At 36.0% G+C, this 17,187-nt stretch overlaps 1 protein-coding gene across 2 annotated transcripts; it reads right to left on the bottom strand.

The window, feature by feature from the left end:
• Positions 1 to 568: 568 nt before the first annotated feature.
• Positions 569 to 11,725, bottom strand: LOC107078038 (tetraspanin-8-like). Of its 2 annotated transcripts, none has more exons than XM_015352755.2 (9): positions 11,566 to 11,723; positions 10,886 to 10,942; positions 10,069 to 10,191; positions 9,624 to 9,698; positions 7,545 to 7,640; positions 7,046 to 7,147; positions 6,325 to 6,351; positions 4,574 to 4,657; positions 569 to 2,883 (listed from the first exon to the last, which is right to left on the bottom strand). In XM_015352755.2, exons 1-9 carry the CDS (start codon positions 11,623 to 11,625, stop codon positions 2,794 to 2,796), a joined length of 714 nt encoding a protein of 237 aa, XP_015208241.2. In that variant the 5' UTR covers positions 11,626 to 11,723; the 3' UTR covers positions 569 to 2,793. The 2 variants fall into 2 exon arrangements, with proteins under 2 accessions (XP_015208241.2, XP_069048388.1); XM_069192287.1 differs by lacking the exon at positions 569 to 2,883 and adding an exon at positions 2,906 to 3,623 and having other exon boundaries at positions 11,566 to 11,725.
• Positions 11,726 to 17,187: the final 5,462 nt, after the last annotated feature.

The following is a 17,187-nucleotide window of genomic DNA, read 5'->3' as shown; positions in this document are numbered from 1 at the left end:
GTTTTAGTCATGATCTGTATTGTGCAATGTTAGAAATGCAGAGGGTAGCCATTTGGTGGTGCAAACATTCATTGTGCCCTCTCAGCTTTTCAAACTAAAAAATGCTCAATAATAAAGGTGTGAAAAATCTTCTTGTTCTTTAGGGAGTGTGCAAACCTGGGATGATAGTGATAGAAGATCACAAATTATGTCCCTCAGTTTATGTGCAATTTGTAATAATCGTTCTGCAATGATAAGATTATGTTTATTCCTATTTCAGTAAAGTTTTGACAGTTTCAGTACTGTACTATATGTATAAGAGAAACCACAGTATCAGTAGAATGTGGAAGAGCAGGTGTTCTTACAAGGGGGTCAGCACTTGTCATGTTGGTTACACTAAATCAATATGGTGTGAAGGGATGTGGTTTGCTTTAGAATTGCCACACCATGCAATTTACAGGAACTTCATGTTTTGTAACGTGTCTTGTAACTATTAGCTTTTGTGTCTCCTACTAGTTTATAATTGAATATAAATGAAAGCTGAGATTTGATAGCAATTCTCAGAAACTGTACAGTATATACCATGATAGACTGGCAATAATTATTTTTATTCAATAAACTAAAGACCCAAATACTATACACCCAGATAGACTGAGATACTACATTGTTACAGAATAGGTGGGTTTGGGAAAATAGAAACAGGAAATACAAGCGTTGGAATATACAGTATAGCTAGGTGTGCATAACTTAAATGAAGCAATAATTGCAATTTTTAAGACCTAATTTAAAATATTGTATTAGAGTTCTCATCTCCAATTTAAAAACTCAGGGCAACAAAGAGTGATAAGGTACATACCTGTACCTAAAATAAGACCCTACACCTACAATCTAAAAGAGTTGGATCTTGTCTGGATCTGATTTCAACAGAGCAGGCTGATCTAGGTACAGGATTTAGAATCTTTGAGAACCTGATGGACTTCCCCAGGATCCACAGTGAAAAACACATCCCAGAGGACACAAATAGAAACTAAAGGGAAATGTGTTTAAAACGGATAATGGAATTCAGATATTGGAGTCTGTAAAAAGCTGCTCAGTCACATTAGTGAAGCAGATAGCCTAAACCAATTCATTATGGGCATCCACACAAGCTGGATGTGTCTAATGGATTCTTCTCTTTTGTAACTCTCTTTATGTTATTGAGATTTACAGTACGTCTCAACATTCAAGACTTATTTTTAACTTGCTAGACTCTGACCTTTATACATTTTAGATACTTAGAGTATGTACTCTAAATATGCAAAAAAGGATTTTACAATTTTGGAAAAATCTGGATTTTTGCAGAGATCAGTCAACTTACATCCTGAAAAAGTCAAAGAGTTGAGCTAAAATTACAGAAGAAGCAGAAAACATTTTAATTAAGAGATGCCCATTATCTACAGTATACGCTTATGGCAGTGATGGAAAGCAATATTACAGAGGGTTTGATCATCATCAATCATCATCATCAGCTCGCACTCCTGTTTATGTAACTGCTACTGTATAAAGCTTATTTTTGTTCTCTCAGAAGTAATTTTATTATCCTCCCTTATCGAATTTCTCACCCATAATTAAATGTCAGCAAGTGGTAGACTTCCATGATGAAAACATTGCACAATAATTACTTTTTTTTCATTCATTTAACTGGAAATATGCATTTGCTCATATATTATTGCACTCCTCATGTTTAACAGAAAGATTTATGAGTGTTAAAAATTATCTATATAAAAGGTTGGTTCTTTTTCAAGGGAGGGAGGCTGTCATGGAGCACTGCCACCTTGCTCCAACTCGGACTAATCTTACGGCTGCGTCTTTCAGTATCTCATGTGGCAAGCAGTCCCGGAAGGTGAGGAAGAATGCCCAGGGCCAGAGTAGGAATGTATTGATTTGACAAAACATTTCAAACATCCTCTATGAAATACGTGAAACAAAGCTAAAAGTACTAGTAGCACAAACTGGCATAACTTAATGAAGAAAAAAGCAAAGAGCATTGAAAATATACAGTAAATCCCAAAACAGTTTCACTTGGCCTGTGTGCCAACACTGAATAGTTCATAATAAATGTTATATCAAATCTAAGCACGAAATGGAGGGGAGAACAGACATGTGATTCCTAACTCTTACCCTCAGGAGTACCAGCGATAAACCTTTTAAAATGCCACTTAACCCAGAACCATGGAGCTCTAAAGCACTGGTGTGAAACACCACATCAGTGTGCCACTCCAATATGGTATTGTAGATGTAGGGATGAGAGAACATAAGACAGAGAAATTATGAAGTTTTTTTCTGACAGCCATATGGAGGAACATAAACTCAATGTTGTCTTTACTCTCAAATACAATTGTCAAGTGTTTTTATAATCCAAGCACAGAGCCAGCTAACGTCATGTCTCACCATAAATGTCAATAAACACAATGACAAGGACAGAAGGTCAAAAGTGGTTTAGGAATATTTTGAACATTAACAGAGTCCATTTTGTGATGTCCATCTGTCTGAGAGAATCAAAAAGTCAGCTAAGCTTGTCAAACAATAGGTGTGATGCCCGAATCAGTTAATACAAAGAAACATTTTCATAGAATTTGCATTTCATGCCATTCCTTTCTCATAAAGTGCTACACCTACAGCACACAGAAGCAATTGGCTTCTCATGATAACACATTCATTGTGACATATAACAATAAAACAAAAAACACAAAGGTAAGCATCCATGAAAGATAAAGCTTGAAAAGAGGTTTGACTAATCTTTTACACTATATAAAACGCCAGGATTCTGAAGTTCTACGCCACCGAACGAAGCTCATTCATTGCAAAGGTAGATTCTTCCTTCAGCTGGCAGATCATGGCCATCGATAGTGCCATCACAACAAACTGGAAAAAACATATGCATTAATAAAATCAAGTTACAAACACCCTCAACATCTGCAAAGAAAATGCTTGAAGGACATATTGTTTTTCACAGATACTGTATCTCTGACTGGTCAATGCCAGCAACAGATAATGGATGAGACTTTGAAAAAGAAAGCAGGCTCTTTTCTATAAGTTATTTTTGTAATGTAGGTTGTGGTTGTTTTAGAACTACAGAGCCAGTGTCACTTCAGTGTTGCTAACAGTGAAAAGAAGTAAAATTCTGAAAATGTTTTACTCATGTGTTAACCTAATGACTGACACTTCTAGCTGTGGGGTAGCTACAAAGAAAATCCAGAACTGCTGCCTAAAGTCCAGGCAACAACTCCAACAGTCATACTGTCAGCACCCCAAGGTTTCACAGGCAGGTACTGGAAGGAAACTTACAGCGTGTGGATTTCCTGCAAGTGAATACTGTAATTCTCCTAGGGCAACTATAAAAGTGCGTGAAGTGGTTTTAAGTTTCACACCTTACATTAAGGAAAGTACAGAGAAATGCATCAAACTGTGACACCTGTCACAGATGTCGGAAAGGACGAACCGTAGAAAGGCAGGTGAGGGAAAAGACCCTATGCCTAGAGGTGGGACGGGGGTTAGCCCGGGCTCAGCTGTTCAGGAAATCCCGTATAGAAACCTATGCCCTCAGGTAGCGGACATGGGGCGGCCAGGTGCTAGGCGGATCTCAGGACATCCGAACGTCAATGCTGAGTGAAGGCAAATGAAAGACCCAGAAATATATAGCACCAGAGACACAGAAACACCAGAAGGACACCAAAGCGCCGGAAACGAGAGACAGAACAGAGAAGGAGCGCCCTCTGGCTGCAGAGGGCGTGACAACACCCATGCAGTGCCGGAATTCCCATTAAGGCACCGTAGGCACAATGCCTAGGGCCTACGAAATTATTAGGGCCTACAAAGCAGGGAAACACTAGTGACTAATGAAAAACGAGCTGAAACAACACACTTGCGATCGACTCAAGGAGCTCTAAATCAATAATTATACACCATCTAGTGGCTGTTCTAGAAACTAGAAGTATTGAAGTGATGGTCGCTCGACTCGCTCCATCAATCACGTGGTTTAGCATTAGAATAGTTTAAAGTGCATCATGTCCATCAACATAATTCAATAGTCGTTTACCCCTCTTCTTTTACATTTCGGAGTAAAAGTGCCTTGGGCCTACAAACACCAAAATACGGCCCTGCACCCATCGCATACATTTAAATGAAGAGCAAACCGACTATGGCTATACTGTATTTGGACTCACAGATACGAGAGCAAGAGCCCCTTAGATCAGGGGTTCTCAAACCTGATTCTGAAAGATCTCAGTGTCCACTTGCTTTTGTTCCAATTGCACCTTTTATCACCAGTGCTAATTAGTGCCTGTAAACAATCTGTTTTGTAGTTTAGACCTTTTGTACACAGTTTTAAACTCATTTAACTTTATTTGCAATTTATTTTTAGTTGTGTAAACTTTGAATTAGCAATTAGTATTTTGATTTGTATTTAATGACAAACACTTATTTTCCCGAAATAAGTTTCCCCAAATTAATTGCACCTCTACAGTATTGATTAAGGAAGAGTTGCATTTATAAGTAGAAGTGTAGAAGCAATTTAACTAAATTTATAAAAATATTTTAAAAAATATTATCTTACCCCAACAGCTGCAAATCCAAAGCTAATTCCAAGGATGAAATTGAAGCCAGTCTCTATAAATCCATACAGGACATTGATACAAGGCTTAAAAAGAAAAAAAAACAGTGGGCACAGTACCCTCTGAATGTTAAACTTACTTGTACTTACATAGGCCAAGAGTTGGCAAAGTTGCTTCTTATATTCTAATATGTTGAAAGTTTTCTATTTAATATTTAATTATTGAAATCAGAAATCAGTCACCAAGCTACAAAATATTTTTTTCTATCATTCCCACATACAGTAGAAACCATGGTGCTAACTAATGGAAATTACAGTACAGTCTAGCTTAAAATACAGTCTAGCTTACCTACATAATAATTTGAATGATTAAGGAGTCTTCATTTAAGATTATGAAAAAGATAATTTTCTTTCTAACTTTTAGTTTTAAAAAGTAAACAGAGTAGTATTAAGTTTCTGTAACAAGGGACAGGTAGGAAGTTTGGATCCTGTGCAGGACTCAGGAGAGAGAGAGAGAGAGATAGAGAGAGAGAGAGAGAATACCAATCCAAATCGCTAGGCAAAACGTAATCCCGGAAACAAGCAAGAAGGTCTGATACCAAGTCGATTGCAATAGTTAATAACGTGCACTTGGGACCTCGAGAGGAAAAAGGGGAACTGAAATAGTGACGGGAGTGAACAGTGATACAGTAGGTCCATTACAGTACTTGTGGTGTGAGCGTTTGTTAGACACAGTGCGGGTGGGAATGCGAGAAGGGTCAGAGCCGCGTGTGGAATGCGTAACAGTTCCAACCATTTTAATAAGACTTAAGTAAATAAAGACAACTTCTGCCCTTCCATGGCCTATGAGAGTATTCCAGCTAAAAATTCTGGTTTTTAAGTGCTGCCTGATTGAGTAATCTCCTTTCACGCCCCATAACCAGATAAGGTAGGATCAGTTTATTGGCCATATACCATTTCTTGGTATTAGGAATTTATCTTTTTGCATATCCCAACTTGCTCTCCATGAGACGCACAGACAGGGAGAGAAGCTTGGGGTCAGAGCGCAGGGTCAGCCGTTTATACAGCACCCCTGGAGCAGTTGGGGGTAAGGGCCTTGCTCAGGGCCCCAACAGAGTAGGATTCCTCTGCCGGTTACGAATCGGCAACCTTTCAGCTACAGGCGCAGATCCTTAGCCACAGAGCCACCGCACCACCATAGAGAGCTATATGTGGATGCTGTTATTTCATATCAAACTTTCTCTTTGGTAAACACCTCTTATGCAATATGGAAATTTCATAAACCTCCCCATAGCCAGCAAGTACCTCTCAGCAAGCACCCACTGCATGACTTGCAGGATGATCCAATGTGTTTAAAGCTACACAACTGTCTCTAATCAATCCAATTCAGGCTACTGGAAACACTGATTAGAATCATGTGTCAGTATTTACAGTACCACCCCTCCATCCATCTGGTTTTTACTTAATTGAAATACTGTACATCCGATCAATTCCCCGTTACTCATTGTCCCTCTATGCATTTGCTCACAAAAAGTTACATGGTTTTACAGTTCCATTTTCCGATGCACAATTTGTCTGCCCTCTCCATCCCAGCTTTGATGATTTTCCAACCACTGCAGTTCTCTTATTCTGCTCTATTATTGAAGATTGAATATGTAATTAAAAAAGAAAGACACTAAAACTCATATTAAGATTGCAAGTTCCAGAATGCACACAGAAAGATGAATCACAGAATTGTTTTAAGGTGGTCTCACCTTTTTATATACCTTGTTTGAAGAACCCTGCAAAAGATTTCAAACATTAAAGGTAAAAAACTGGCAGAATTTGGACAACAAAGACAGCAGCTGAAATGAACAATAAAGGCATAATTTAGGAACAAGTAATAGGTTTATTCCACACTGAAAAGAGAAGAAAGAAATCACAATGTTTCGGGTGTGACACCCCAAAGAAGGGTCCACAGCAAAAACATTGTGTTTCCTTTCTTTTCTTTTCAGCATGGAATAAACCTATTACTTGTTCCTTTGCAGCCTACGCATGCTGAAGCAGCTAACCAACTGAACTAAAGCCTAATTTATACATGTTTATATTCATGTCATAGTCCAAGGTTTTAAGGTCATGACTATTATGATCTAAACAATCCAATAATTGTATAATTAATATAAAATACTATAATTTCAAATAACATAATAAGATATACAGTACAGTATGATAAGATATAAGATAAGATATTAAATATACAGTATTTTCTTCCCGAACTTCACTAAAAAGTTATTCTCTTCTAGCAAGTAATAGAATACATTTCAGTTTAATTAGCACAGTAATAGGAAACAGCAATACATACATCTAAAGTAATATGATTCTGCCAAGTCAACATTGAGCAGAAATGATTTAACAATATTACTGTATGCATGCCTGTGGAATTTAATGCAATATGACAATAACAGAGTATAGTAATAAGATTTCTAGTGCTATTACCAATATAGCAACACAGTCTGAATTCCAACTCTTGCAGTAACATGACTCAGGAATATGCCCTCCCCAGTCTTGATAACCATTAACAAGACCACAACATTCACTCTGCATTAAAATGAAGAAAAAAAATTAGTTCATGTGTAATAAAGTTTGTTGTCTGAGATATACCTCACAATAAGGCATGTATTCCAATTACAGTATTTCCATCACTGAAAGGATGTTGCAGAGAAGGCATGAAATATATTCTAATGTATGACCTTTAGCATCACTTTACCTGACAGTGAAATTTCTCATGATATTAGTGTAATTTACTGTAAAAAATACAAGCTCAGTGTAATGCTTTTATCCTGCAAAAGTTAAAAAAATATTTTATACTATATGCTACAAATTATGGAATAAGTTAAGTATATTTATAATGTATATGTCACAAATAAAGGAATGTGTGTACACTTTATTTTGAACATGCAGAATTTAACAGAAGATCCAGAATATTAATACGTACACTCTTCTGCAATTCCTCCACCATATCTCTCATCTCTGATCCTTTTTTATACAGTGGAAGATGCTTTTCAAATTCAGTCTTTAACAAATTAAAAGCCTGCAATAAGAGAAAATAGAAAAAATATATTGACCTGCAGTTACAGTACTGAAACAGTTGGTTTATATAGCTGTAAATTGTCATCTTAAAATACATAATTAGTTTTTTTAAAGTTATATGTCAGAATCATATTTATCCCTTTCATATTACAAACTTTAAGGAAGATTATTAGTATTTTAAATTAAAATCCACTAAACCACACTTCTATTCTACACTTAAATGTAAAGAAATTAATTGTGTTTTATTAAAGTTTTAAATTTTAAATTCATTTTTCTATTATTATGATTATTGGACAAAATAATATATTTTCAGTAAATGGTCTGCTAATTAAATTGCTAATTAAACCATTGTTCAAAGGCAGGGGCCTCTTACACATAAAACACTCCAACTAAGGAATAATATATTCACAACAAGAGGCCTAACAATACACTAAATGCCCCAAAAAATGTATTATAGGGTAAAATATTTGTTTGTTGCATTTTAATGCCACTGGGTAGAATAATAATATTTATTAAAAATAATGAATTTGGTTTGGTATTTCCCAGATGCAACAGGTTTTCAAGAAAATCAAATTATGACTAATATATAAATATGAATCTTAATAAATATGACGTAAAGTCCACTCTTCTCATTAATTACTTTAACCCAGGAAGTTTTTTTCACATAATCAAGTTTATTTTGTTTTATGCACCATTGCTGCGTGCTATGGAGTCATTCATTCCCTCCACCTCAGTGTCAGCTTTGGTGCAGTCTCTTACTTAGAGCCATAGACAAATTGTACAGGTCAGTTAAGTGTTGTACAATGTTCATATTTAAAAGATTATTTTCTAAAACAACAATTCATGCTTGGTATTATTTCAAAATGCATTGCCAATGCATATTCCCAAACAAAGTTTTTTGGTGCAATGATATACAACATCAATTTTTTTTTTATTATTGTATGATGTAAGGGCGATTTGAGTCATCAATACTGACATCTGTTCAATGTTAGGTCTTGTATGATTACAAAAATCTCTTGATAGTTTAGACACAATAGCTGGTTCTAAAATATAATACTGTATTTTGGTTGTCTCAGTTGTGGCTAGTTAAAGGCCTTACTTTTTCCTCCTGCCTTAATGAAAGGTTCCAATTTAGTCTATTATTTTGCTCTCTATGATTACTGTATTTTATTAAGACATTCTGATGTGTTTTATTGAAGTCTTGTCTATACTATGTTTATTTTAGTTATACTGTATATACAGTAGTTACTACTACTACTACTACTACTAATAATAATAATAATAATAATAAAAAACTTTATTGTATATAGCGCCTTTAAAGGTGGCTTCTCAAAGCGCTTTACAGGATGACAATAACAATAAATAAGAAGAATACACAAGATAAGACACAATTACAATATATAGAGGAGACCGTGGATGGTGGTACTAAGAGCAGAGAGGTGAAGAATGGAACCAGCTAAGTAAAGGCTTTTCTGAAGAAGAGGGTTTTGAGTCTGGATTTGAAGGAGTTTAGAGAAGGTGACTCTCTGATATCCTTGGGCAAAGAGTTCCAGAGCTTGGGGGCATAGCAGGAGAAGGCCCTGTCACCCATACAATGTAGACGGGCTTGGGGGACAGTAAGGAGGGCAGAATTGGAAGTGCGAAGGTTGCAAGGTGGGGAGTAGGGCGATAATAGTTCAAAAAGGTACTGAGATGCTAAGCCATGCAGAGCCTTATACTGTAGGTGAGCATGAGGATTTTAAAGTCTACACGGAATTTGACCAGAAGCCAGTACAAGGACTCCAGGACAGGAGTAATGTGAACACTTGCACTAGACCTGGTCAGGATTCTGGCTGCTGAATTTTGGACATACTGCAGTTTGTTCAGAGTCGATTTAGATACCCCAGCGAGTAGAGCATTACAGTAGTCAATTCGAGAGAATACAAATTCTCTCGAATTTGTATATGCACTGTATTAAATGAAATGTAAGGAAAACATACAGTACCTGAGTCCTTTGTGAAGCAAATAAAAATCCTATAACTAGAAGAGCTATAACACAGACAGCCACTCCAAAAAAATACTGCAGGAAAAAAAAATATAATGAATGCAAACAGAAAAAAACTCTTTCATTATGTTATTTCAGAATGTTACTTTTATTAACAAGCTAAAAAAGGATCTGAGTTACAAAATGTTTAATTTAAAAAATTTCATGTGTTGTGGAAAATTCATGGGTTATTTTTTTCATTCAAGTCATTGAACTTGATCTGAAGAAAATAACTAGCAAATCAAGGATTCATAAAAAACATTAAACTCTTTCCTTTTTGCTTTATTTGGTAGGTATAACTTATATAAAAACATCATTTCAATCAAATTTCATTACATAAAATTTCATTTTTCGTTCTTGGTGCTAATAATTAACCTGTAATTAGTGTATACAGTACAGTACATACCACTTTCAGAATACGTTTGTTCTCTAATTTGGCACCATAGAATCCGAGACACCCAAGAAAGGCAGTGACCACTCCTCCAATAATAAACCCAGTTTTCATATGTGCTATATCTGCAGACTCAACCTAAAAGTCAATTACACCCACAACAGGCATTAGATAAAAATAATTTCTGAATAACATCTTATGCAACTTATCAGAATAATACACTTTATGCTTGAGATAGAGAGCAGACTTTGTTGAGATAATACAAAGTAGAATACTAGCAAATGTTTTTAGAAGTTTCAGTCTTTTTTAGTCTGGCGTTTCCAGAAACAAGTCAAAATAAATGTGTGCGCAAGAAAACAAATAGAACTGGCACATTAGCATTACTGAAAGAGAACATTTGAGCTTTGTGCTTTAGGCACAAAAAAGCAAAAAAGCAAAACGCAGGACTGGTTTGGTTCATTTCTGATTGACCATTCAACCTTATAGAAGGTTAAGAGAAAATAAACTATGCACAGCTGGAATATAAAATAATGAGTAAAGCAGGAATTAGGGCAAAATAACCGCATGCTCTAAAAATAAACCCAGGTCATTTCAAATCAAGTATTTTTAATGTACGTTTAATGATAATTCTATGACAAAAAATGTATTTTATTGAAAATCACCTCCATTCTTAATGAAGCCCAAAATAATCAATGCAATAAGAATGTTATCTTGAATATGTGTTTTTGTGTCTAAAATATGCTTAATCTTTCAACAGTTACCGTAAGTCTGAACCATAACTGAAAATTTTGAAAATAATAAAGTACTACTAATAAATAATAACAGTACTTACATTGTTTTTAGATGTCACTTGCCTCAGTACAAACCAAATACAAGTACACCCAGCAACCTGTGAATAAATACGTGAGTTTTTATTCAGCGCTGAACCATTTATATTATGATAATTACATTGTAAGTGCTCAATATTTTTGGAGCCAATAAATCCCATTTTTGTTTTGAATTTAAATGAGTACTGTATTCATAAATATATGAATAATCACGCTTTAATATACCAATGCATACAGTATATTACCTATACAAACCATATACTGTATTATTTATTGATAACTCCTGCTACTATCTATTATTACATTGATTACTAAATTTATATGTGTGATATGACCATTAAAATATATTTGGAGCAATTAATTCATGTTTGTAGGTGGTGTTTCGTTTCTACTTTACAATTTGCTTAAACTTTGGATGTTTCATTCTTTAGTCATACAGTCACAAAACCTTACTCCTAATTCTATTCAGTTATTGGCATTAGTACATCACATAAAGATATGCCATGTGATATATATATATAACAGCCCAAAAAGCGAAAAACATTTCAGTCAGATTTAAAAAAATTATCAAGATGATGAGTGTTTTGATAATAAAGAAAGAAATTGTTAAATAAAGAAATTGTAATAACACAGTAAGAAGGCTGTACAGTACTTGTCTATTTATTGGAAATTATATACAACTTACCAGCATTAATATATTAATGAAGATGAACAGTCCTCTCAAGCAGGAGTTCACTTTTGCCATTTTTGTTTGGGTAAGTTGGAACTGTTTTTGGAGACAAAATACTGTAGCACTCTTGAAACCTTTCTGAGCTCAAGTAAGGTAAATGAAGAACTTTCATATGAAAAGGGTGGAGCCTGTATAGTACCCCCTACACAGAAATATGCACTGTATGTGCACCAATCAGTGAGAACAGTTTATATAAGCATATCATAACCAGACAAAATTTCAGTTATTGCTTATTATGTGTTCAAATTTTATCCTTTTTCTAAGCTTTTCAGTTAGAGCACTAACTGAACACTTTTACATTTTATCATTTTTCATTCAGTTTATATAATGTATCTTGTTAAATCTGAGAAGTAAAACTGAATCGGCAGAAGGGAACTGGAAACAGGGACTGGCGGTAAGAAATAGACAGAACGAAATGAAACCTATAATGAAAAGTGAAATGAAACTATAAACTGGGAAAAGACTGTAAGACATAAATTGTTGGAATTTGGTGGAGGAAATTTGGGGTTTATAAAATTAATTTATAAATCACATTATGTAACGGAGTAAAGGTCATGACAGACAACACAGCTACAACGTGGGAGAGTCAGGCGGACTTGGAGGGAGAAAATGGGATTTAATTGTGGGGTCAGGATCGTTGCTGTATTTGAAGTCTGTGCTGTGTATAACACCTAAAAGCTGATCAATAATAACCCCCCTTCAGGGGATGAAGGAGAACTCTGCCTCTGTGCCTTATTTCTATCTCATGGAATGGGACCTGACAGTGTGAAGGAGCCAACAGAGGAGAGAGTTCCCACTACATGGGTCATCCTGGTGACTTCCTGGTGGAACCCAAAAGAGTGTGTACGCACCCTCGGCCATATCGACGATCAGTTCAGTTTATTTGTCATATGCACAAGTTCAATGAAATGCTTGTTTGCAGGTATGCTCCAGTACAAAGATACTGTATTAAGGAAACGCCAAAACATAAACACAGAATAACAAACATAGAACATAGAACATAGTCACATAAACAGTTTGAAAAAAAAACTTAATTGTGAGTCAGTGGTAGAGGTAGAGTTCAATCAGTAGCAGAACTGGAGTTCAATCAGCAGTTAAGAGTTCAGGAGCACCTGTTACAAGACCTGAGGTTTCGTCTTTAGCTCTATTAAAAATGGACCCTATGACAACTTTAGTAGGAGCCCACACAAGAATGAGAATTTTGTTTTACTTTATTGAAATAAAAATTTGAATTTATTTCCATTTGCTGTATCATATTTGAATAAAGAACTGCTATTTATAAGGGTACTCTTGTGTTGGTATGTGCTTTAGACATGTGTGGCATGTTAACAAAGGCCCAGTACTTGGATTTCACAAAATCAGCAGTGGCAGCAGTTCCTCATGTGGCTATACATAGTCTGTAGTTTCACAACATAATACGCATTAAACAGCCAAAAATGCCACAACATGGAAAACGATTCCTAAAAAAGGGAAGCTATTATCTGTCCTTTCATAAAAACAGAAATAATAATAATAATTAATAATTGCTTACACTTATATAGCACTTTTCTGGACACTCCACTCAAAGCGCTTTACAGGTAATGGGGACTCCCCTCCACCACCACCAATGTGCAGCATCCACCTGGATGATACGACGGCAGCCATAGTGCGCCAGAACGCTCACCACACATCAGCTATCAGTGGGGAGGAGAGCAGAGTAATGAAGCCAATTCATAGATGGAGATTATTAGGAGGCCATGATTGGTAAGGGCCAATGGGAAATTTGGCCAGGACACCGGGGTTACACCCCTACTCTTTTCAAGAAGTGCCCTGGGATTTTTAATGACCACAGAGAGTCAGGACCTCAGGTTTACGTCTCATCCGAAGGACGGCGCCTGTTTACAGTACAGTGTCCCCGTCACTATACTGGGGCATTAGGACCCACATGGACTGCAGGGTGACCGCCCCCTGCTGGCCCCACTAACACCTCTTCCAAAAGAAAAAAATGTATCAAGGTAATTGAATGCTTATAGTTACTGTTGCAACTATGCTGTTGAGAAATAAATGACTATTCTCCTGTATGTTGTTCACTGTATACACTCATCTGTCTCAAAACTATTAACATGATCCAACACAAGTTTTTCAAAACAAATTTTGTACCATATCATGCAGTCATTTGTTTATGAATTTCAAATGGCTTTCAAATCTTCCCCAGGTTTCTTTACGTCTTTGTAATGGTGCATTACTGTAACAGTATAGTCAACTTTACAGCAAGACTGCTAAGATCACACAAGGACATTTTCTCTCAGATGGAGCCTTAAAATTGTACTCCATGAGTACTACAGAGACAAGGCAAACCAAACTTTGGCATCACAAAACAAGGCAAACTGAATAGATTTTATTCCAATATTTAAACCTACACCAAAGTTTCTAGAGGTACCACAGAATGAAGTTAACTATTACAGAATTCATGAGGAAGTCTTAAAACATTTTTAATTTTAAAAATAAAAATGATTATTTTGAGCTTTGTAAAAATAATTTGTGAGCTGGAAAAAGTCTATTATGTACAGTAATTGTTGTAAAATAGACTTGAGATTCTGAAGGTATTTGAAAGTGACAATATAAAGCTGCCAGTAGTGCCCTGTGTTACACACACACATAGTTCTGTTTATGCAGGTCCAGAAGATGTAAATTGTATATACTTTTTGTTACCAGGTTCCAGGAAATCACAAGTTGTAGGCATTCATCAGAATTACCACAAGCTAGATTCAGCCACAGATAAGCCCAGGTACTTTATATGTCAACCCTTACACATGCAAGTTATCCATTAAGAGCAGATTGTCAGGTACAGAGAATAATTTTGGTTGCTGACCTAGAAAAATGTTGACCTAGAAAAATTAGTTAATGTTCAGTATCACCTTCTTAGAAAACAGAAGTGAGTGTAACATGGTGTAGATATGGTGTTCTACTGTATGTACCGAACCCACAGCATTTTACATACTGTAATTATTGAATACAGCATGTATTGTTTTTATGTTTTCACATAATGTTTTGATTATCGCTGTTAAAATAAATGTTTAAATTGAAGCTCATAAATTGAAGGCATCCAAGGAAATGCACATTTCCCAATCCAAGAAACTACAGATAAAGAGGTAATGCTCAGTTTGGTGTAATGTACTCTAATTAGTTGTGTGTAAATCTTTAAGAAGGATCTATAACAGGTACTGTAGCCGTTCTTCCGAATTTAAATCGGCAATCTAGCTTCTGGTACACTTAGTAAACTCGCCATGTTCTAAGATGCTTCTACAATAAGAAGGATTAGTAAACACCTGGTGAGAGAATATTAAAAGACAAATCTCAAGATTGAACAAACCTCTAGAAAATATAGACAGACCATTATGTGCAGGAAGGAGAAACCGAAGACCAGAAATCATGAGCTTGAGAGCACTACAATGTCTATGTTAAATACTAACCAGAAGACACAAGTGGAAACTAGGGGAAAGTACATTTAAAAACCAAGAAAAGGAAGCATGAGGGAATTATGATGTAAGTAGGTGGCTGAGGCTCTAAACAGCTAGAGCACAGAGATTGATGATAGAGTAAAAGAGAAACTTTTTTATATACAGTAGGACCTGGAAACTGCAATAAAATCACCTGCACATTTATTTTACGGGGTTTTATGTGTGCAGCTCCCTGGGAATGCCCTAGCCAAGGATGGAATCACTTACAATACAAGTTTGAAACAATAAATGTATTTTCTATTTCCTGCTGTTTCAGATGTTGAAATGATAAAATCGGAATCTGAATGGGCAATGGGCTAAAATGCATCTACAAAAAGGCATGAATGATTCAATTTGCTCTTCTCCCTATCTCTAATTTGAGATTCTGTTTATGGCAGTTCTTAGTGTAACTGGTTTTGTATTCATGAGCAGATCTTGCTAGTTTAAGTGTGATGGTAAATCTGTCAGTTCATAAGCTAATTATACTTTGGAATGAAAGAAAACTTCCAAATAAGAGGAGGCTGTTGGTCCATCTAGCCCATTTGATAGTTAACAGTAAATTGAGCCAAGGATCTCAGCTTCATCAAACTGGATGGGTAGCTTGTTCTATAATCCCTCAAAACGTGAGCTAAAGAAGCTCTTCCTGATTGCAGGAAATTTTAGGGAATCCTTGTGTAATTATAGTTTTAATTCAAGAATAATTTCTTAGTTTTCTGTCAACAAGGAACAGTTCTGCAGTTCTTTGTTAACTGGCTCTGGACACAAGATCTTTTGACTCTCTGAACTGACAGTTAGTTCTGCTTTGAACCTCCTTATCCTACAATCAACTGCAGAAATGAAAGTTCTTGATCACCAGGGTCCGAGGTTCAATCTGAAACTTGCCACAGGGTTCTATTTTGCACTGTTCTGCAAATGCTGGTGCTGATTTATAAAGTGTATTTAAAAATCACCTAGAGTAACAACATCAGAATATGAAGCTGCACACAACAAAAAAAAACTGTGAATCTACCAGAGTTGGTAATATTGATTATATTAATTAAACATTAGCTATGGTTCTTTACAAATAAGTTACAAATAAGGGCTTTCTGAGATTCTCACTTGGTAAAGTCACTCAGTCTAAATACAGCTTCTATGGCACAGATATTGCAAGCTTGAGTCTAACTATCTGTGACCAGGATTCCCCCAAACATGGCTACACAACTCATAATAACAGGAGAAGGCCCTGTCACCCATACAATGTAGACGGGCTTGGGGGACAGGAAGGAGAGCAGAATCAGAAGAGCGAAAGGGAGTAGGGTGATAATAGTTCAGACAACTACCACACAGATGTGGATCATCGTTATTTAAGAAGATTAAGAAGTTGTAACCTTGTTTCATTTCATTATTGTATTTCATTAATATTTCACTATTAAAGATATTGCACAATATTAGTACCGAGTTATTTCAGTACAGGTTAGGCCTTAAAAGACACAGTGGCACAGTGGTTAGCATCTCTGTGTTTTAGAGCTGGGGTGCTCTCTGCATGGAGTCTGTACATTCTTCCCGTGTTCATGTGGGTTTCCTTTGGGTGCTTTGGCTTCCTCCCACAGCACTGTACATGATGGTAGATTAGCTGGCTTCTGGATAAACTGGCCCTGGTGTGAGTAGGTGTGTATCTTGTCTTGTCTGTTGCTTGCCATGAAAGGCTCTGGCTCCCCATAACCTGTATAGAAAACGGGTGGATGGATAATCTTTAAAAGAATAATAGTGTGAAGAGAAGCAGAATTCTCAGACAAAAGTTTGCTTCTATCATTGATAGCCAAGCATAACAAGAAAATAAATCACTTCTTGAAGACAAGTGACAAAACGGAAAGTGGTTTAAAATGATGGGAAACAGAAAAAAGGATTCTCTGATTACTCTGCTCAGTTAGATGCTATCTCCTATGTGGTTTCCTGTTGAAATGGTACAGAATGTTTTGTGATGACAATTACTCTTTTGAACATACTGTTTCACACACAAGCAAAGCTCATATTTTCTATGACACATTGGTTAGAAAGAAAACAGGCTCTAACATATTTGTTTAAACATTCAACAGCCTTCCTCTAGTGTTACTCCAAA

The sequence above is a fragment of the Lepisosteus oculatus genome, chromosome 7 (genome assembly GCF_040954835.1).
Source record: "Lepisosteus oculatus isolate fLepOcu1 chromosome 7, fLepOcu1.hap2, whole genome shotgun sequence".
NCBI classification, from domain to species: Eukaryota; Metazoa; Chordata; class Actinopteri; order Semionotiformes; family Lepisosteidae; genus Lepisosteus; species Lepisosteus oculatus.
Note: the sequence above shows the minus strand (reverse complement) of the source record. Positions and strands in the feature narration are given on the sequence as shown.